Below are 22,763 nucleotides of genomic sequence, written 5' to 3' on the forward strand. Positions count from 1 at the left end.
GGTGTCCAGCGGGTTTGACCAGATCGCAGAAGAGGCGAGTTCAGAGGCTGCGTCAGACAGAGGTGCTGGAAGAGGAAAGAAACGAAGCTTCTAAGAAGAGAGGAGTCAGGTCAGAGGTTTGGCGTGTTAAGCCAAAGACTAATGATCCGCAAGGTCTGGGGTCATCGGCTGCACCTGTTAACATGGTTATGATGCTTCCACCGATCCAAGCAGTCGGTTCCCTAAGCCATTCCTAATGGATGAGTTCCTTGATGATGAAGGGAAGTTGGGGCACGTGTTTACGTCGGTCGACACTTTAGAAGAAGTGGATATTGGAGATGCATATAGACCTAGGCCGACGTTCATAAGCGCCAAATTAGATCCTGAGTATAAACAAGAGCTAGTGAAGTTGTTAAAAGAATACAAAGATTGTTTTCCTTGGGAGTATTACGAGATGCCTGGCTTGGATCGATCTATTGTTGAGCATCGGTTGCCTATTAAACCTGGGTATCGGCCGTTTCAGCAGGGTGCAAGACAGTGCAATCCTAATGTTCTACCAGATATAAAGGCCGAGATCACAAGGTTAATGGAGGCAAAGTTCATCAGGCAATATAGATATACTGAATGGATATCTAATGTGGTTCCTGTGTACAAGAAGAATGGAAAGTTTCTCATGTGCATTGACTTCAGGGATCTCAACAAAGCTACGCCGATGGATGGTTAACCGATGCCAGTTGTCGATATGCTGGTAGATGCTGCTGCGGGACATAAGGCGATCGGTTTTATGGATGGGAATGCTGAATATAATCAGATATTTATGGCTGACGAAGATGTCCATAAGACTGCATTCAGATGCACGGAGCATGTTGGTTTGTTCGAGTGGATTGTCATGACCTTTGGGTTGAAAAATGCTAGAGCTACATACCAGAGGGCCATGAATTATATTTTCCATGAGATCATCGGCAAAATTGTGGAAATTTACATTGATGATGTTGTGGTAAAATCCAAGGGGCATCAAGAACATTTAGCCGACTTGCGCAAAGCTTTGGAGTGCACTAGAAAGCATGGATTAAAGATGAATCCTAACAAGTGTGTGTTTGGTGTGTCGGCTGATCAATTCCTTGGGTTTATGGTTCATGAGAGAGGAATTGAAATTAGTTAGAAGACTATCACAGCCATCAACAATGTGGTGGCTCCAGAAACAAAAATTGAACTTCAATCACTGATTGGCAAGATTAATTTTATCCGGAGGTTTATTGCTAATTTATCCGGTAAAATTTAGCCATTTAGTTCATTGTTGAAGTTGAAGGCTGATCAGAAATTTGTATGGGGAGAGGCACAGCAAAAGGCGTTGGATAAAATCAAACAATATCTAGCATCGCCTCCTGTGTTGGTTCCACCGCAAAAGTACAAGCCGTTTAAATTATATTTATCGGCTGATGAGCGTGCTATCGGATCGGCTCTTATTCAGGAGTTCGAGGAAAAGGACCGTGTGATATACTTTGTCAGCAGAAGACTCTTGGATGCTGAAACCAGATATTCTCCCGTCGAAAGGTTATGTCTTTGCCTATACTTTTTTTATACCAAACTTAGACATTATTTGTTATCGGTTGAGTGTGTTGTGGTGAGTAAAAATGATGTGATTAAATATATGCTTTCGTTGCTGATTTTGAATGGGAGAATTAGAAAGAGGATTTTGGCCTTATCTGAGTTTGATCTGAAGTATGAATCATCTAGAGCAGTTAAAGGACAAGTCATTTTGTTGTTCAGCATTGTGGGCCAGAGTTGGGAGTTGTTGATCTGGTTTCGTGGACGTTGTTCTTTGATGGTTCATCATGTGGAGCTGGATCTGGAATTGGCATTGTTTCGGTGTCGCCTCGGGGGGCAACATTTGAATTGTCTTTTCCGATAGAGGCAACTGCTACTAATAATTAAGCTAAGTACCAAGCTTTACTCAAAGGAATTCGGCTGCTGCAAAAAATTGGTACTAATGCAATAGAGATATTCGGGGATTACATGCTAGTGATCAATTAGTTGATCAGTATATATGAATGTAAAGATGATATTCTATGGGTTTATCATGAAGAGTGTTGTCGATTGCTGAGAGAATTTAAGAAGGTAACTATAGAGCATGTCCACAAATTTTATAATGGTGATGCCAATCGGTTAGCGCAACATGCCTCTAGTTATCGGCCGATAGAAGGAGTTATGACTCAGGAATTACCAGTTGATGATTGGAGGAAAGAGATCGTTTATTATTTGGAAGACCCCTCCAAGAAAGTAAGCCGGAGGATCAGATTTCAAGCGACTAAATATGTGTTGTTTGAAGGAGAATTGTATTACCGGACGATTGATGGTGTTTTGCTCAGATGCCTTGACAAGGAAGAAGCTAAAGTCTTGATGGGAAGATACATGAAGGTGTTTGTGGGTCACATCAATCGGCGTATAAGATGAAGTGGATGATTACGAGAAACGGGTACTTTTGGCCAACCATGCTAGAAGATTGCTTCACTTATTTTAAGGGGTGTCAAGAGTGCCAGAGATTTGGTAACGTGCAGAGAGCACCGGCATCGACTATGAATCCCATTATTAAGCCGTGGCCATTTAGAGGATGGAGAAGTGATTTGATTGGGCAGATTTATCCACCATTCAGCAAGAATCATAAGTTCATACTAGTGGCAACAGATTATTTCACCAAATGGGTTGAAGCAATTCCTCTGAAAACAGTGACATCCAAAGAGACGATCGAGTTCGTGAAGGAACATATTATCTTTCGGTTTGGTACTCCACAAACTATTACAACCGATCAAGGTAGTATGTTTATTTCTGAAGAGTTTAGAGAATTTGCCGCAAGTGTGGGAATTAAATTGTTGAATTCTTCTCCGTATTATGCCCAAGCCAATGGTCAGGCAGAAGCTTCCAATAAAGGGATTATTAAATTGATTAAGAGGAAGATTGATGAGCAGACAAAGAGGTGGCACACCACTCTTAACGAAGCTTTGTGGGCCTATAGAATATCTTGTCATGGAGCTACCAAAGTATCTCCGTACCAGCTAGTGTACGGACATGAGGCTGTTCTTCCTTGGGAGACTAGGCTTGGTTCTAGATGGGTCACATTTCAGGATTAGTTAACGGTCGATGACTATGCTGCATTAATGAAAGATGAGTTGGAAGATCTGGCTGGACATCGCCTGAATGCTCTCATAAATATCGAAGCTAATAAGGCTAGAGTGGGCCGATGGTATGATAAGAAAGTCAAAGCCAAAACTTTTGACTAAGGAAATTGATTTTGCCGATAGGAACTAAGGATCCCAAATTCGGTAAATGGTCACCAACATGGGAAGGGCCGTATAAGATTAGCAGATGTGTTTCTGGAAATGCATACATTTTGGAAACATTGGAAGGGAAAGAATTTTTCAGTGCGCTTAATGGAAAATATCTGAAAAAATATTATCCAAGTGTATGGGTGGATGCATAGCCGATTGTGCCAAAGATTGGTTGGTTTTGAATATAGCCGATACAAGGAAGTATCGCCTTCAACGCAAAAATGAAGAAAGATTTGATCGTAATATGAGAACGTTCAAATGCTTTCGTGGCCGATATGATGTATATCGCCCCTAGATCAAAAATACACTACATACACATGAGTTTGGATTTAAATCGAGATTGCGTGGTGTTTTCTTGAAATTGTCGAGTTTCTTTACGGTTAAGTTTATCATAATCGATTGAAACGCGTGGGTTCGTTTGCCGTGGCAATCAAGAATCGATGTGAAGAAAGTTGAAGAAAAATCGGAATGACACAGGAGCAAAGGCGAAAAGGGGGAGGAAGCCCATCCATTGATTATATTTACAAAGGAGCTGATTAGGCTGTTACATGCTACAACCTAATCTAACTCCTCGCCGAAGAGGTTGCCGACGACCCCGTCCAGGCTAACATCGCCGATGATGGCGTCAGCAATGTAACACCCCGGGTGTTTACACAGTAATTAAATAGGTGTCTGCACAGTAATTGTGTTTGTTGCTATGCATCTTGTGCTTGAAATGCGTAAAAAAGATCTTTTTGTAATTATGAAAGGTTATATGTGTAATTATGATTTTTATGCGAGGTCCTTTATAAAGTTATTTGTGTAATTATAGTTTTAGTGGAGGGTGTTTGTGCAAAATTTCAGTGCATTTAATGCATGGTAGTCATTTTGCTTGTAAGTCTACATTTGAAGTGATTTTGCATTGAAAAAGACAAAATTCCTAGAGTTTAAAATCCCTCTTGTGTTTTCAAATTTAGCTCTCTATCCTTTGGTCAAATAAATTTTTGCACAACATCAAAGTTGTAGCTTTTGAAAAATTGAACAACTTTCATGTTGGGCACTTTTTCATTTGAGCTTTGGTTTAAAAGTTATCGCTGTTTTACAGTGGGGTCCCTGGAACTTTTGGTAATTGCAAAACGAACCTTTTCTTCCACCTCAACCCCCTGCTCTGCTTCTCGCCGCCGGCCACCGACAGCGCCGCCGTGGAGCGCCTTCCCGGCTTTCCCGGCCATTACTTCGCCGTGCGCTGGCTCCCACGCGTCGCCGGCGAGCTCCTCCCCCTCCTGTTGCCTCGCGCTGGAGCCCCCACCCCTCGCCACGCACCCCCGCCGCGCCCAGAACCTCCCCGGCGGCCGCCACCGCGACGCCGCCGTGGAGAGCCCAAACCAGAGACCCAGCTCTCGATCTTTCGCGCGCCTGAGCACTACAAGAACCCCAGGATTCGATTTCACTCGCTCCTTTGCTCTCTCCTCGCTCCCACGCTGCAGAACACCACCGCCGCCCCGCTTGAACCCCGGCGAGCTCCACCCCGCCGCGGAGCCGCCAACCCAGACCCGCTCCACCCCTACATCCCCCACCATTAGCACCGCCTCGACCTCGCGCAGCTCCCAGGCCATTTTCCCTCACCCGAACACCACCGGAGCCACCCCGCCGCCGTGCTCCGAGCCCGCAAGCCGCCGCTCGCCGTCGACACCCCCTCTCCGACTGCCCTAGCTTCGATTCCAAGCACCCAGAGGTGCGCCTTGAACCCGTGAGGCTCACGCACCCCTCCACCCTCGCCGCCGGTGAGCCCCTCGCCGGGAAACCGCCAGTCAAACCTCGCCTCCCCCTCTGACCCTACCCGAGGACCTCGGTTTTGAATTTGAGAAAGCTCAGGGGGTTGTCTGCGATGTCAGTGACTCAGAGGAATAGTGCTCTAAGGACTTGTTTGAAATAGTTTGCTGTGATCTTTGAAATTCAATATCAATTTGTAGAAAATTCGTAAAATAGAAAATCTTGATGTTTTGGAATCCTCTTGAAGAGCTCTATGCAGTAGAACCATAATATGTTAGGTTTTAGTTGCAAGTTTTTGCTGTATAAATGGTTTTGTGTCACTAGGTAAATAAATACTAGTTATTTAATCTTTTTCTTATCTGATGCTTGGAAGCTGATATTGCTATGAAATTTTGGTGGTAGTTTACTCATGTAACACTAGATTTGCTATAAAAATTTCATGATCAGTTCTTTGTTGTAGCTATTTATTTGATTTAATCTTTGTTTAATAGACTTTATTCATGGTAAATAGTTTCTGTTCTTAATAAATCATGAAAATATTCCTGAGTGTTCTTCTGGAGTATGTTAGCTTGTCCAGGAAGTTTGAGCCTTAGTTCATGGCTATATCAGGGGCTAAAATATAAATCTTGCTAATCTGTTGTCTGTTTTATTTATTTTCTCAGATTTATTTCGGTGCAGATAAAATCATGAAAAATTCACAGTAGATAGATCATACCTGTGTAGATCTCCTGTTAAATTTTGAGCTTCTGTTTTGATCTATTTTGATCTGTATAATTCAAGCTTGTACTAGTTGTTTCCGGCATAAATGATTTATTGTGATTAAATGATTACATGTCTTGACATGATTTTTGTAGGGTAGATTACTTTGTTCATGTTCTGTTTAGAGTAATTTTGGTAGAGTTTATTACTGTTTGTACTCTAATTTGTTGATTTATTTACAAACCATGACTTAGTGGTATAGTAAATCACCACCACTCATTTTATGAAGTTAGTTAACTTCTTTTGTGCTGTTGATCATGATGCCTTGTGTAGTTAAATTTGTTATTTAACTACTCTATAAATGATTGCCCATGTTTGTTTATAATGTTGTTCTTGCATTACATATAGATACGACTACTTTGTCAGACGGGACGTACGAGTTGATTCCGGAGTCTGACGGAGGTGATCTCGAAGCTCAAGTAAACACTGCGGAACTAACTGAAGCCCCGGACCAAAGTTCGGAAGAGCCTAGGGCTGAAATAGTTAGCAACTACCGAGAAGGCAAGCCCCGAACATAACCTATACTTCAAATTAATTTCATTTACTGTAATATTTTACTTGTGCATTTACAGTTCATAGGAGTTGAATTGAAACTCTAGATGCATGATCCTAGGAACCTATGTACTGAACACTAGACTTGAGTTCGAATAATTGCTAAGCTTATAGGACCGGTAAAAGTCGAGTGACTGCCTGTCACTCGCGAGCTTCATAGGAATTTCCTGTTTACTTTCTGTTATCAATATAAGGACTACGGACGGGGTTGTGTTCGATATCATGACCTTATGTGATACCCCGTCTGTGTTGATGAACTTGCTAAGGTCGCGGTGTGTGGTAGTGCTGGTTAAGTTTTTGAAAGTACTAGTCACATGCCGTAAATATGGTACGCGGCAAGCCTAGTAGCCGATTGGACCGGGGAGTGGATATACCTGACACTCTCTCTTAGAGATAGGTTTTATTTTATGTTGCGCAACACCACGACTTCTAGGGACAAGGGTGGACCGAGCACGGGTGGACCTTGGAGCCCTGTAGTCGGGGAGAGTGTTCCTATCCACAAGCCGGAAAGAAAGGTCAACGGTTGTTTGGGAATGACCCGACGGTATTCCAGACGTGTGTGCTAGGTTACCCTTGCAAGGTTGAATTTCGATTCAGAATCGTCCGCCTCTCACGATGAAATGAGACTGCTTGATCTCTTTGCCACACAGAGTAATAAGAGCAACAATATTCTTATTAATCTTGATGTTTGCTTAGAAGTTCCACCATATTTGGTTAGTAGATGCGTACATAGAATGGTTAATCAACTAGAATCTTGAAGCTAAAACTTGAAAGTAAGGACCTACTCTTTATTGCTTTTCAGCAAAGGAAAAACCAGAGCCTTACAAAGCCTTGCATAGTCTAGCTAAGGTGGGCTACTTATACCCGTTGTCGGTTAAGTCTTGCTGAGTATTAGAATACTCAGCCTTGCTGTTGAAACCCTTTTTCAGGTATGAGTTTTGAGGATCAGATCGCTAGCTTAACCTATCCTTGCTCGTTGCCTCCTGGCTGGTCCGTAGAGTGGGATACGTCTTCGGCCGGCAATGACTATGACGAGTGATACCATGCCTGGGCTAGCCTGGTATCCTTTTTGCGACGTGTTGTAGCCGTCGTGTTTTATCTTCCGCTGTTTTAAACTCTGATTCTACACTTATGTTTTTGTATAACTGTATTACTTAAGTTGGTTTTGTAATAATCTTTTGAACTGGTTTGTAATCTTTAATATGCCTGTGTTGTAAATTTGTGGTTGTAATATCTCTGAACTCGCCTTCGTGCGGGGTATGCTTGTTCGATCCGAGAATCGGTGGTTGTATCGGGACGTTACCCGACAGACCAAAAATTGTTCCGTTTGAAGTGTGTTTAAGCTAATGTTGCCTTTATGGTGATGGTTTACGCACTTGAGCCGGGATAATTTAGGCGGTTCTGCCACAAGCAACGAAGTGGAGATCATCGATGAGCTCCTCGAAGTCCCCCCGCGCCGCGCCCCACTCGGGGAAGACCGGCTCCCACTTTCGGAAGTGCACCCCGGACATGGTGGACACCACGGCGATGGCCCAGGCGGTGCCCTCGTGAGCTCCGTAGTAGGCGACCTCCTTGACGCGGGCCGGGATGTTCCGCAGGCGCGCGGCGATGGTGCTCTCCCGAGCATTCACCGAGTCTATGGCAACTCGGGAAGCGTCGAGGAGGGTCTGGACCTGCGCCTCCAGATCTAAAAAAAGGAGTTAGAACAAGAAGATGGGGGTGATCATGAAAAAGGACATGGCCAAAGAAACTTACTGGCGACTTTGGTGTCGGCGTTGGTGAGCTGGACACGGATGACGACATGATCCATCTATGCCGCGTCGAGCTGGCAGCGGGCCTCGTTCCGCTGGCGGAGGAGGTCACGGATGAGCCCCTAGGTGCCCTGGTCTAGATCATGGAAGTTCGCCGGGAGCTCGGCGTCGATGTCCCTGCAGAAATCAAGAAGCCAGTCATGAGATGCAATCTAAAATACAACATGGGTAGAAGAGGAAAAGTACATTACCCGTGACAAGGACGGAGTGGCGGAGGGGCACCGGAAGAACCCTCGCCGACGTGTTTGTTGCTCGCCATTTGCTGGAGGAAGGAGAGAAAGACCGGGGTTTTGGGGGCTAGAGGAAGAAGAAGGCAGGGAAAGCTATGGCCGATGGAGAAACTACAGTGCCGATAGGGATATTTATAGCCCAAAGTGGGAGATGAATCGGCTGCGGTGCACTGGTGCGGCTTTTATCCCTGGAGTTAATTGAGAGGAACGTATGGGTAAAAAATGGAAGATGAATCGGCAGATTCCCGTTGTGTGGATGGGGAGGTGAGAGGTGAAGGGCAAAGGAGAGATTTCGGTTTACCACCTGCACGGGAAGCGAGACGGCAGTGATGAGAAGACCGTTCGGCAGCGTAATCGTGATAAGGATTAATTTCAAAGTAAAAAGGACATTTTACTCCAAAATTGGGGGGCATGTGTTGACACCAGATTTTAACACGTGTCAAGTAAGAGTGTTGCAGAGGAGAAAAAGTTTTATCTAGCGCTGACGGTGGATTTGGAAGGGTGATCGTGCATCGCCAATGGAAGTCCTGTTGACAGAAGGAAGGCAAAGTTGACCAGATATTTTGGCTTCGGTTTGGCAGGAGATATCTTGTTTTAGAATTAGTTTTATTTTCTAGATTAGAATCATGATGTGCAGTAATCAGCTAGGACTTTGTTAGCATGGGATATAAATATGAGTCCCTGGTCATTGTAGAAGATTGATACACATCCAACAAACACAAATTTACTCTTTTCGCAATTTACTTTTCTGTCGGCGACTTCGCCCTTTTCTTTTTCGCGAGTTCTTTCGAGCTGATCAAGGACGCCTCACATTCGAGCGACTTGGTTTGCTGGTGAGTTTTTGTTTTACCGAGTAAATCTGAGCTTTAGCTTCCTGGCGCATCGATGTTGCTTCCTTCAGATCTATTCAAAAGTTATCGAATTTATCTAAGCTTTGATCTCGGGCGCATCGCTGTTTTCTCGTTTAGATTTATTCACAATTTATCCGGCTTAGTAACTTGTTTAATCGGCTGTAAGCTCTCTGTTTATCACGATAAACCTTGTAAAGCTGATTAGATCGGTTATAAGCTTACCTTTGTTCAGATCCATACATTCGTAGGTTTGCGCATTGTTATTTGGTACGTGTCGGCTTTAGATCTAGCTGTCTAATTGCAAACCGGCATCGGCAACTTCTTGCCGATTTCTCTCAGATCGCTTTTATTACACGCTTTTATCACCCGATTTGTTGTCGTTTTCTGTATCGGCAGAGCCTTGTCGATACGTTGCGTAAGAGTGATTCGGAAATCCAGCCGATACGCTCTTGTATTTGACGGTTTGCTCTTTCCTTGTCAATTTACAGGTCAAATTGACTGGCACGCCTTGGTCCGAATCAAGTGCAATCCGAACTTGGCGTACGGGGCTCTTGGGTTTTGGTGTGTGATCGTTTCGTGTCAACAACCCTATACCCCCAGAGTATATAAGGGCGGGCAGGGACCCCCTCAAAACATAACTACAACTAAGGCAATACAAGCAACCACACAGGACGTAGGGTATTATGCACCTCGCGGCCCGAACCTGTCTAAATCTTTGTGTTCCTTGCACCATCGAGTTCCAGAGCTAGTCGATCCCTTACCTACAATCCTATTGCTAAGGGTATCTCTGAGCATGCTTGGCCGCTAAACACCGACAGATGATGCTTGCAGTATCGGCAGCTTGGGACAACTTGGCTTGCAGCGGACTGCACCGGGTGGCTTAGCTCCACTGAGCTACATCGGTGTGGTACATCGTTGGAAGACGATGCAAGCGACTACCTTGGCCTGCTGGTGCGGCGGCGGGGGCCTTATGTGCAGGTGGAGCAATGATGCGCTGTTGACCCTTGGCGGTGGCTTGGCTGTTTGATTGAGGCTCTAGGAAGCGGGGCATCACTATCCTCCATCTTGATTGCTATGAAAGGATCCGTGACGTGGAGTCCAACGGTGGGAATGCGAGGCCCCCGCATGTTTGTGCTTTCATGGTGGTGGCTTTGAGGCAGCCACGAGAGGTTCAGATCTGGTGTTTTTCACCTTGTCAGGTGGAGCGTGATGTTGCAGCAGCACTTCGGCGAATTGTTATACAATTACTCCTAAATATTAAAAGTTAAATTACTCCTAAATATGAATCTAAATTATACAATTATAATAAAATATTAAAGTGGACTAATATAAAATTTTAAATTACTATTTCTATCACTATTAATATATTATTTACATTATTGTTTATATAAAAATACTACCCACAGCCATGATACATGTCATTATGTATTCATGTATGATGGCAGACACAAGGATACCAATTCACAAACAAATAGTTCAACTAAATATATATCGAATGCATATGGAGATATGATGCAAAATGAAATCTATTGTAACTAATAATGATAAATATATATTTAAGAGTATATGTTAGAATATTTAATAGATGAAAAAGTGCATGAGATGGGTAATTATAATTATTGACATCATTCTTATATTAATTCTAATTAGCTTGTGCGGGAGCACGTGTTGCTAGACTAGTTCTGTCTTAATCCTAAGCAAAAACTTAATAATAGATTATTGTGCACGAATATCCCAAGAAGTTTGAGACCTGAAATACCATGTAGGGCAGAACTGTGCCCGTAATTATTCAAAAACACCATTACATGTTTTTTTCACATTTCTACACCTGAATGTTCAGGGCATAAACTGCTTAAAACAAACATCACCTAACCAAACACTTCAATTCCAAGCAAAGCCATTGCATGTTTATAAGTCATTACACCACACACCATTCAGATTCAGGTACAACTGCAACACATCAGGAACACAATTCTATGCCTTTCTGCACACACCTCTCTCGCACGCATATCCCGCTGGGGATTCATCAGTGGCCTCTTCCTTCTTGTCCTTGCCCAGCGCACACCTAGGGTGCAGATTGAAGTCGCAGCGTTCGCACCTGTAGGACCACGAGCTGCCCAGCCCTTCACAACCGTCGCAGCTGTAGGTGTCAGCAGTGTCACGGTGCGCGAGGACAAGCTCGTGCCTCTCATGGAGCTCGTGCTTCACCTTCTCAGGCCACGCCTCGGCCTCTCCATCGAGCTTCTTCTCCAACTCCTGAAGTGTCTCTTCGGTGAAAGGGAACGCGTCGGCACCGTGCGCCAGCAGGTGGGACTTGGCATCCCTGGTGAGTGTCAGCCCGGAAGGACCTATGACGATGAGTGAAGGGATCCCACGGATTCTGAACTTTTTCATCAATAGTTCCTTCCTTTCGTCTCCCAAAGGAAGCGCAAGCCATGGCATGTCAGAGAAAAACTCGTCATAGGAGCTCTGGTCCCTGTCGATAGAGATGAAAATGATCTCGAAATCACTGTGCTTCTCCTTGATCTTGTTGTACTCCCTAACAAGTGTAGGCAGGAAGTCTCGGCATGGTGGACACCATTTGGCTGAGAAGTAAAGGATAACAGTCTTCCCCACAAGTTCTGATACAGGAACCTAACAGTACATAAAAGTGTGTTTCAGTCTCCTCATGCTAATCACAGAGGTAGATAAATAAAACCGATTAAAATTGCATAAAAGAGTTAGTTTAACAAAGAGGACAATCTAAATAAATACAATCCGTTTGCAGTAACTTTTCTTCTTCGATAAGCCCTCCTTAAGGACCACAATTCAAGGCACTGTGGGTCATCCAACAGTTGGAGTATACCGCTGTTGCTGCACAAAGCCGCTCTTGTTGCATGCTATATATTGCCGGTTTTTGTAATCCTAACTAGATAGAGAAAGTATTCAATTACCCAACAATCGGCAATTATTCAACTATAAGACATACCTTCGCTCCATCTTTCCCAGTGACAAAGTTCAAGTGATCTTTGACCAGAAGGGATCCCAAAGTCTGTGATGCTTCTTTGGCCTTGGACTTTTCAGTAAAAGTTTCCAGTTTCTCAGCACTGAAGGGAAACCCTTCCCATGCCTCCAAACCATGCTCTTCAATTACATCGGCGATGTTGTTGTTCAGTGTTTTCCCATCAGGTCCAAGCAAGACAAGTGTGGGAAGAGTCCTAAGCTCAAAGTAGCGAACCAGTTTGTCACAGACCTTGTCACCATGAGGAATCGCAAGCCAAGGCATGCTGGCAAAACTCTCATTAAACACTGACTCATCGTTGTTGAAGTAGACCGCTACAACTTCAAATTTCTCTCCCACTTCTTTGAGTTTCTCATATATCTTAGTGAGCACTGCCGTGAACTCATCGATTGGCCTGACCACAAAGAACAAAGCGACGTACTTCCCCTCAAGCTCAGAAATGGGCACCTGAATAGAACCGTCGAACCTGAACTTGTTGAAAAAAATTGGAAGGGAAATAGACGATGAACAAGTTCATTGTTCAGGTACCTTGTCTCCTTTGCTTGAAATCAGGTAGTCACGGGTGTGTGTGCCAAGAACACTATGAACAGTTTGGTTATCCTTGGCTGCTTTCTCCTGCTCCTTCAGTTCGTTGATCCTCGCTAATGTGAATGGGGAGGCCCCTACACCATACTCGCTGATAAATTTAACGCCCTCTTTTGTGTGAATTTCACCTGTTTCTCCACTAAGGATGACAAGGTTTGGAATGCCGTTGACCTTATACCGCTTGTTGAGGCGCTGAAGGCAGTCAGAGTCAGAGAATGGGACAGCCAACCACGGCATTTTTGCGAAGTACGCGTTGAACGACTCCTCATCCCTGTCGCAAGAAACAAAGACGACCTCGAGACACTTGTCCTGTGTGGTCAGCTGTTCATATACTTGGACAAGCTTCGGTGTGAACCGCCTGCAAGGTGGGCACCATGAGGCTGAGAAGTAGAGGGCCACGGATTTTGCCTCAATGCTGCTGATCTTCACCTGCAGGATAGCGGAAAGACCAGGTGCACGCAGAGCTACTGATCAGGTGCCACATTCTGGTTGAGAACATGTTGCATGCAATTGAGTACTATACTAACGCGCCAGGAATTGGCGCGCGCTCATGCGTCGCGGCCCCACGTGGGCCCGGGGTACTGTTCATCATTTAAAAAATAATAAAATGTACTGTTCATGTGGGGCCGGGGGTACTAAAAATAATAAAAGGTACTATTTATGTGGGTCCCACCGGGTACTGTTCATAATAAAAAAATATAATCCGAAATTAAAAATAAAAAAATTAAAAAGTGGCCCCATGTGTTTAAATGTTTAGTTTTTTATGAAAAAAAATTATATACTACATTTACCTCTATTATATATTGGATTTTATTTTCACTTTGTGAACTCGCTAAATATAATTGAATCATACATTCATTTCTAACCCTATCATTTTTTCTACCAAAATTAATAATTAGTGTAAGCTAATCCATCAATTATATCTACTAACATACACAAAATAAATTCTTCTATGTACTATTTATACAGGGATGGGCCATGTGTGTTATTTAGGTGTTACCCACATAATATTCAATTGGAATCCACCCACAAAATATATTTAATTATTTATTTACATGAAAACAATAACCATATTTCATACACTACGTCTACACGTGCTAGCCCCTACTACTTATTGGATTTTAATTCCACTTCATAAACTCGCAAAATATAATTATATGACAATCTATCAACTATACCTATCACACTTCATTCAATACATCAACACATTGCCAAAATATATCAGCACGATATTGCTTTAACTGTAATATACGATAATATATTTTTATTATTATTTTACATCAAATCTTTTGCTACAGGCGCGCAAAGCGCGCCAACCTGCCTAGTTGTTACTTAGTTTGCCTTTGTTTACACATGCTCGAACTTACTAAAGTTTTTTCCCCCTTCTACAGACAAACTACTCTATCTTAACTCCTTACGTTTTTCCCATCTTAACTTTACAATGCAGAAAGGTGAAACGTACGATCAAAACTACATTTTCCGAGTATTTTGCCTATTTTACTGTAAAGAGATTGCTAAACTACATGTTCATGCGCTGCGCCCATACATACATCCGATCATTGAAACACGGTGGGAAGGTGTTGGGAGAAAATAAGACAATGCAAGAAGCAAGATGAAGATTCAGGATGACCTGCTCGCCGGAGTTGCGGACGAGGAAGTCCCGGTCCCCGGTGGCGAGGATGTCGCCGATCGCCCGCTCCGCCATACTCAGCGACCTAGCTAGCTCACCTCGTGGACTTGGGATTATTGGCTGGAGCGATCGAACAAGTGGAAATGTGCGAGCTGGTGTTGGGTAATGGCCTAATGGGTAGTGGCTTCCGCCGCCGGTTGGTTTGGTTTTTACGGAGGACCCTTGGCTTCCGCTCCGCTGGTGAATTTTGGCGGGTAGCAACAAATCCCGTCGATGATTCCAAACAAAAGGAACACACGCCACAATAAGACGAACGAGAATCCTCGCCCAAGTCCCAAACTCCCAACACAAGTGATTTCGCAAGAACCAAACACCACTGCGCAGCAAATTGACCCCAGAAAGCTGTATGTACAGTACCTCAACTTCAACAAACCACCACCCAATGACCCAAGCAAAATGCTAAAACAGAGTAATAGACCTGCCAGAAACAAAGTTGAAACAAACGCAATGGAACATCAACACCACCGCCACCACCCTACTACTATTTCCTCAACTGGATGCAAACCCCCAGCATGCTTCGGAACAGAAATAAGATGGGGATCCAAAATGCAAGATTCAACTTTCAGAAACAAAGATGCAAAAGAAAATCAAGACCACCGAGCTGATGAAGTGATGAACCAACTTACTCCAACCAGCATATCCCAGAACATGCATAAAGAAAAGATATCATACACGGCAAAACCACTTCATTGATCTGAAATAGCACTCACGTATTACACCTAAAAGTTCAGGGTGCGACTACTATCTATTAACACAGACATGGACAGCCCAAACACCTCAACTCCAAGCAAACCATCTGGTGATTATTTATTACCACACCATATACCACTCAGACAGCACTGCAACTGGCAAACGCAAACCACAAGAACAGCTCTAGGCCTTCCTGCACACATCTCCCTCACAAACATACCCAGCCGGGGCTTCCTCAGCAGCCTTCCCGTCCTCCTCCTCGCCCTTCTTTTCCTCAGCCAGCGCACACTTGGGGTGCAGATCGAAGTCACACTCGTCGCACCTGTAGGACCATGTGCTGCCCATCTCTTCGCATCCGTCGCAGCCATAAGTGCCACGGCGCAGCAGGACAAGCTCATGCTCTTCATGCAGCGAATGCTTTAACTTCTCAGGCCACCCCTTTGCCTTCTCATCCAGCTCCTTCTGCAGCTCCTCAAGTCTCTCCTCAGTGAAGGGGAAAGCATCAGCACCGTGGATCCTAAGATGGGCCTTTGCATCCCTACTGACAGTCTGCCCAGTAGGACCAATAGCGACAAGTGAAGGGATCCCACGAATTCTGAAGGTCTTCTTCAGGAACGCCTTCCGGTCGTCTTCCAAGGGAAGAGCAAGCCATGGCATTTCAGAGAAAAATTCATCGAAGGAGCTCTGGTCCCTGTCACTAGAGATGAATACGATCTCAAAATCACTGTGCTTCGCCTTGATCTTGTTGTATTCCATGACAAGTGTAGGCAGGAAGGCCCGGCATGGTCCACACCATTTAGCTGAGAAGTAAAGGAGGACAGTCTTCCCAACAAGTTCTGATACAGGAACCTGCGATATACATAAAGTATACTTTAGTATTCTCATGATAATTAGATTAATATAATTCAAAACCACCAAAAAGTGCACAAAAAACTGTATGTATCTTTATTAAGCAGACAGTTAAAATAAAAGGATGCCATTAAACAATATATCCCTCATCAATTGCCATAGCTCTATTTACTTGATAAATGTCTCTTTATCATCTATCAATGCCTAAAGTTAGCATAAGAATCACTATTCAGGGCCGTGGTGGTTAATTTTGAACTAGGATACTGTTAAAAAAATTGATTTATGAAATCAAACATAGATAACGCCACACTTATCTTAAAATAAACATAATACTTAATGCAGTAATATAACTTGTCTTTTGCAAGGACAAAAGAGGACTTCCATATAAGAAGTGAAGCAACAGTACCTTTGTTCCATCTTTTCCAATGACGAAGTCCAAATCACCACTGATTAGAAGGGACTCCAAGGTCTGTGATGCTGCTTTAGCTTTTGCCTTCTCAGCAAGAATTTCCAGCTTCTCAGAGCTAAAGGGGAAGCCCTCCCATGCCTCAAAACCATGCTCTTCAATTATGTCCGCAACATTGGTGTTCAGTGTCTTCCCATCGGTGCCAATAAGAACAAGTGTAGGAAGAGACCTAAGCTCAAAGTAACGAACCAGCTTCTCACACATCTTGTCACCTTGAGGAATTGCAAGCCAAGGCATCTTTGCAAAACTCTCATTAAATGATGACTCATCGCTGTCCAAGGATACAGCTACAACTTCAAATTTCTCACCCGCTTCTTTGAGTTTCTCATAGATCTTGGCAAGCACAGCAGTGAATTCATCAACTGGACCATAGCCACCCACCACAAAGCACAGACCAACATACTTCCCCTCGAGCTCAGAGATGGGTACCTGGATACAGACAACAATTATAAAACAGGTAAGCATTTGCAGAACCATGAATCAAGTAAAGGTGATAAAGAAGTGGCATCAAGCAATTACCTTGTCTCCCTTGTTTGAAATTAGATAGTTCCGAGTGGATGTGCCAAGCACGCTTTGAATAGTTTGATTATCCTTTTCTGCTTTTTCCTGCTCCTTCAGTTCGTTGATCCTCTCTGGTGTGAAAGGGTAAGCCTCTACACCATACTCGCTCACAAACTCAACACCATCTTCAGTGTAAACTTCACCAGTTTTTGCATCAAGAATGACAAGGTGTGGGATACCAGATACCTTAAACCGGCCATCAAGGCCTTCACGGCCTTCAGAGTCAGAGAAAGGGACAGCCAACCATGGCATCTTTCCAAAGTATGAATTGAATGCTTCCTCATCCTGATCACCTGAAACAAATACAACCTCAAAGCTCTTGCCCTGAGAGGCCAGTTCTTTGTATAATTCGATCAGCTTGGGTGTGAACCGCCTGCATGGCGGGCACCATGAGGCTGAGAAGTAGAGGGCCACAGGGCTCGCCTCTATGCTGCTGATCTTCACCTGCAGGATAAAATAAGAAGTCGCATAACTGTTTAGCCACCACATTCTAGTTGAGGATAGCAAGATGGCTGAATTCATTCACCAAATGTAAATAATTATGCTTTGCTAATTGTTGAAGAAGAATCTGATGCAAAATGCCAGCAATAATTGTGCCTGAACTTACTGAAGGTATCATAATCTATGAACTAATATCATTATCTTCAGTTACAGAATCAATATCGGGCACCATATTTTCAGAATAAAAGATCAGACAAATATTACCCCCATCTTGCACTACAGATCAAGGCACAAAGATTGGTAGTTATCGTGCAAGAGGACAGGATTCAAGTATCCTATTCCTAGACTAGATAGATACCCCAAGGACATAATGATTCCATAGAGGAAGGAGAGCACAGCGTTAAAAACTAATTCTGTAGCACGGATGGACTTTTGAGCTCAGTAGCCTGAATGAATGAATAAAACAGAAAAACTTAAAAGAAATAAATTGAACCTGTTGGTGAAAATTGGGGGCTACTGTAGCCGTCCAACATTCTAGCAAGATCTTGCCTCTCCTCACATGCTAGCCGGTTAAAAATTGGCAATCCTGCTCACCGCGGTGCCGTCCAAGTTCTACGGTTCTTCTACCCCAATAAAAGTAAAAGATACCGAGCTCTACAGTAAAGTTGGCGAAGCAAAACCCCTCTCCCACCGACCACGAAAACCCCATCCACATCGGATCATCAACCATATTCCATCCAACCGAACGAATCACTAGAAGAAAGACGAAGAAGCGACGAGCAACGGGGCCACAATCCGGCCACGAACAGCACCAATTAGCGATCCGCGCCACGACCACCGAGCGGGAAGGAGGGAGGAACGCCAAAGACAGAGAACGGGGGACGGTTTGACCTGCTCGCCGGAGTTGCGGACGAGGAAGTCCCGGTCGCCGGCGGCGAGGATGGCCCCGATGCCGCCGCCAGCGCTGCCGCCGTTGGTGGTGGGCTCCGTCTCCGCCATCCGCCGCGCGTTGGGCCCGGCCTTGCTCTCCCGGCTTGGAGCAGAAGAGCGTGCTGCAACTGCGAGGAACGGGGGTTGGGTGGTGGTGGTGTGGTGCGATGCGATGCGGGGTGGTGCGCGCGGCCCGGCCTGTATCTTGCGCGCCGTCGGGCCATCAACCCTCGCGGTACGGAGGGTGTGGTATGGAGTGTATTGTTGAAGAGGATTTTAATATAAAGTGCGAAATCTGTTTAGAGGGACGAGAATATTCTTTTTAAGGAGTGGATTTTAGAGGGTACCTCTGGAGACAGTATGATGGTCTTCGCCCGCGGACTTGGCCGGCCGGTTAGCTTGCTCCGCTTGCAAGGTGGCACATGAAAACGTTGAAAATCTCAGATGTCATTAGGGGTGCAAATGTGTGATTTTTAGGTGCACCTCCAATCTTTTTTAATTTAAAATTTTATACTAATTTTTCAAATTAAGATATGATTTTGGAGATTTAGTATAAAATTATAAACTAGGGAGGGTTGGAGGAGCACCTAATGGATACCAATTGGCACCCTTAGAAGTCATGATTATTTGAATTTCACGACTACTTGTTCTTAAGTCAGACGACTTAAATTTCACTCTAAGGCCATGTTTAGTTTTCAAAAAATTTAAAGATTCTCTGTCATATCGAATTTTTCGACACATGCATGGAGCATTAAATGTAGTTTTAAAAATAACCAATTGCACAGTTTAGTTGTAAATGATGAGATGAATCTTTTGAGCCTAATTAGTCCATGATTGGACACTAATTATCAAATAAAAACGAAAGTGCTACAGTAACCGAATCCAAAAAAACCGCGATATAAACACGCCTTAGAAAAAATTAAGATTTTAAAAAGAATTTTCAGTCCAATAGAAAAGTCATGGATAAAATAAAAAGACGATAATGCTAATTGCTAAGGAGAGAAGATAGGTGACTAGGTGAGTGTGATGGTGAGGACTCGGTCTATTAGTCGAGGACCGCCGGTGGGTGGTGCTAAGGCGGAGGAGCTTACCCTATCGCAGTCAAGTTAGCATGGTAGGAGCAGGTCGATGTGGTGGGAAGAAAATATTCAAAAATAGAGAGGGGAGGCTAAATTTATTAAATCTGATGAATGAAATTCTTTTACTGCAAAAGATGGAAAAGGAGACATTTGAAGGCTAGTATATTCTTTAGATTGAGTTCACGTGATCCATGAGATTCTATGTCATGCTTATACACAATGATGCCACACGCTATGAATAAGTAACAAAAGGTCAAATTAGGAAACAAGTCTCTTAAATAACATAGCGCTGCTCCGGCCATCTTTTTTTTTTAAAAAAATAGGAAACAAGTGCAGTCGTTTGCTCCCACGAGTTGGCTTCCCCCTCGTTTAGATGACTTCAAAATTTCAACATTTTACAAGATTTCTCGTCACATTGAATCTTTGAACGCATGCATGAAGTATTAAATATAGCTAAACAAAATAACTAATTATACAGTTTGTCTATAATTTGCGAGACGAATTTTTTAAGTCTAGTTAACCTATGGCGAAAAATAATAATTACCAAATACAAACGAAAATACTATAGTACTTTACAGCCTAAACTTTATGCATCTAAACAAGGATTTCGTATTCGGCCGGTCTATATTCAATTCACACCAACTCCTTTTCTTTTGCTTAGAGTACTCGTCGCGCTTTTCTTTTCCCAAAGAGTGCGGCCACACGCACTGTGGTCGCGATTTCCTTTTTTTAGTGGAAAAGAAATTCCATTATACCTCTGGCACACGGAATGAGCGTACAATGATCGTTCTCCATAAGAGACAAATAATGCAAATTGGTGAGTGGCGATGGCATGGCCGGTCGCTTTGGCATGCCGGTCGTGTCGCGGTTTTTTTTCATGGAAATTTCGGTAAGGCAGTGGCTGTCACGTCTTATCTGCCTTTCCCTGCCACACGAACCCATTCGTCAATATCTAACACAACTGCGAGTTGCGTCGCATATTTTGGTTGCCAAGAACAAGAAATACTCTGGCACAACGCATGCACTTTTCCACCAAAAAGAAGGAAGAGGCAAACTAAAAATATGATCAAAGCAGCCATATTTGCATATATATTGTATAATAATAGCTAGCCTTTATCTAAAAAATAATAAAGTAGCTAGCAGGACATGCAACGGCGGAACCAGGGGGGGCGAGCGGGGGCCACGGCCCCCCCTAAAATCAGTGAAAATTTTTAACCCCCACCTATATTCTAAAGCCCAACACAAAGGTCAATCAATGCAACGATGCTTTGTACTTAAGTTTTTCGGCTATTGTCCTTAACAAACCCAACAACACATATTGAACGGTGCACGTATACACATCTACCTAGGCAGCTAGCTAAATACTAGTCAAATCCAACCCGAAGACTCCAATATTACTCCCTCCGTCACCAAATATAAAGCATTCTGGAGTTTTTATAATAAATTATGGCTATATAAAAGACTCTCCTACCCCTAATTACCCTAATTATTAAGTATTGGGACTCTATTTGGTTAACTAAATATGTGCTAATAATTAAAGTAGCATGACATTTCTGTTCGCCGACGGCAAAGCGCCGACGGCAGCTACAGGGACGGCGAAGCCCTTGTTTGCCGTGTGTCAAAAGTCGCGCACACGGCGAACCTTTTCGCCGTGTGTATATATAGGCGCACGGCGAAAAAAAGCGAGAAGACGCCGTCCGGGCTAGCTGACGGCGTCGGCGTCTGTTCGCCGTGTGTCTGCACCGTGGACACACGGTGAACTTTCAGACTTCGCCGTGTGTCCTTGGTTCTGGCACACGGCGAAGAGCAAGGTTTGCCGTGTGCTGGCCCTTGGCACACGGCGAAGAGTAAGGTTTCCCGTGTGTTTTTGCTTTGCCGTGTGTTCTTCTGGCGACACACGGTAAAAGAGGTCTTCGTCGTGTGCCCGAAATAATGCACACGGCGAAGATTCTAGCACACGGCAAAATACCTTTTTCCGGTAGTGAATACCCTACATTTCTAGAAAACCAAATAAATAATGTGGTTTTCAATCATAATTGGTAGAAATAATTAGGGGTAACAAAGTCATTTGTTTAGATAAGTAATGTGTCTGAAATTTCCTAAAACTACACTCTTTGTGGGACGGAGGGAGTATGTTATAATTTTTTTCAGAAAACATGGTCAAACTAAAAAAACGAAGACATTTGATATTATTTTATGAAAGAAAGAGAATACAAATTCGCAATACGTCTGCGAAGTTGTAAAGTGCAAACAGAACATATGTAAAGCATTTTCTCTATCTAAAATATTAGTAACACGTATATATCTTGATATGTTTCTCACGTATAGTATAAAGTATCTGCTCGGCCCCCCTTATTCAAAATTTCTGGTTCCGCCGCTGAGGACATGTCCTTTGCTTTTGTTTTTGACGAACATGGACTTTGTTAGGCAGTGAGAACTTCCTACCAATCTTGCTTCTCCTACTGTATTCACTACTTTTAGTTAGATATACTCCGTCCCTACCGTCACAGAAACATGATGTTTTCCATACATGCTTTTCGGTGGAAACTTTTGAAGCTTTGCTTTTTCAAGAAATATAAGTAATTTAAAAAGTGAATGCTGTGATGATCAAACTAGAAAGCGCAAAAATTGCGAGCACGGAAGTCATATCTTAACTTATACTCACTGTGTTCAGTCCTTTGGCATTGTAACTATTGGATCCTCCCCCCAACCACCACCACGCACACATATTATTAAGCAAAATCTTCGGTGCTAAGAAAACTCGAGCCGGTTCTTCCCGCATTGAATTGTTGATTATCTCATCCGATTTCTAATTTTCCACTACTTACTATTTTAGTTTATGGTCACTTACGCGTGTCCTAGTCATCACCGTACGAACGATTGGGTCTGGCCGGCGAGAAAGCGACAGTCACTTCATTTGATTTGCTGCGTGCTAGTATAGTGATATTTTGACCGCTAATTATGATGTCAAATAAAACTAATTTACAAAACCAACTTCAGACCCCGCGCTAGTGACTCTGAAGAATCTCATGAGGTCTTTGACTGCGCGATTAGAGAATAGTACTGTAGCATTACTGTATCAAATAATCAATTAATTACAATCATTAGATTCGTCGCGAAAAGTTACACACATTTCTGAAAAAATTTTACAAATAAACTTCATTTAATCTTTCATGCCGAGACTAGAAGAGAGACGCTAGATCCTAGCGTG

At 43.5% G+C, this 22,763-nt stretch overlaps 2 protein-coding genes across 2 annotated transcripts; both read right to left on the reverse strand.

The window, feature by feature from the left end:
• Positions 1–11,032: 11,032 nt before the first annotated feature.
• Positions 11,033–15,066, reverse strand: LOC120687619 (probable nucleoredoxin 1-1). Its single transcript, XM_039969641.1, has 4 exons — positions 14,477–15,066; positions 12,790–13,275; positions 12,229–12,708; positions 11,033–11,894 (listed from the first exon to the last, which is right to left on the reverse strand). Exons 1-4 carry the CDS (start codon positions 14,549–14,551, stop codon positions 11,235–11,237), a joined length of 1,701 nt encoding a protein of 566 aa, XP_039825575.1. The 5' UTR covers positions 14,552–15,066; the 3' UTR covers positions 11,033–11,234.
• A 136-nt stretch (positions 15,067–15,202) lies between these two features.
• Positions 15,203–18,703, reverse strand: LOC120687618 (probable nucleoredoxin 1-1). The gene is made up of 4 exons (XM_039969640.1): positions 18,435–18,703; positions 17,061–17,546; positions 16,482–16,970; positions 15,203–16,075 (listed from the first exon to the last, which is right to left on the reverse strand). The coding sequence occupies exons 1-4, from the start codon at positions 18,540–18,542 to the stop codon at positions 15,410–15,412; spliced, it is 1,749 nt and encodes a 582-aa protein (XP_039825574.1). The 5' UTR covers positions 18,543–18,703; the 3' UTR covers positions 15,203–15,409.
• Between the last annotated feature and the right edge of the window lie 4,060 nt (positions 18,704–22,763).

Source organism: Panicum virgatum, chromosome 9N (genome assembly GCF_016808335.1).
Source record: "Panicum virgatum strain AP13 chromosome 9N, P.virgatum_v5, whole genome shotgun sequence".
Lineage (NCBI taxonomy): Eukaryota > Viridiplantae > Streptophyta > Magnoliopsida > Poales > Poaceae > Panicum > Panicum virgatum.

Bases quoted from the DNA above. Each gene is read 5' to 3' on its own strand.
- LOC120687619 (XM_039969641.1), bottom strand. From the start codon at position 14,551: ATGGCGGAGCGGGCGATCGGCGACATCCTCGCCACCGGGGACCGGGAC. The intron at 12,709-12,789 runs GTACCTGAACAA...GGTTCTATTCAG, and splicing joins TTTCAAGCAAAGGAGACAAG to GTGCCCATTTCTGAGCTTGA. The intron at 11,895-12,228 runs GTATGTCTTATA...ATGTACTGTTAG, and splicing joins CTGGGAAAGATGGAGCGAAG to GTTCCTGTATCAGAACTTGT.
- LOC120687618 (XM_039969640.1), bottom strand. From the start codon at position 18,542: ATGGCGGAGACGGAGCCCACCACCAACGGCGGCAGCGCTGGCGGCGGC. The intron at 16,971-17,060 runs GTAATTGCTTGA...GTCTGTATCCAG, and splicing joins TTTCAAACAAGGGAGACAAG to GTACCCATCTCTGAGCTCGA. The intron at 16,076-16,481 runs GTACTGTTGCTT...TGTATATCGCAG, and splicing joins TTGGAAAAGATGGAACAAAG to GTTCCTGTATCAGAACTTGT.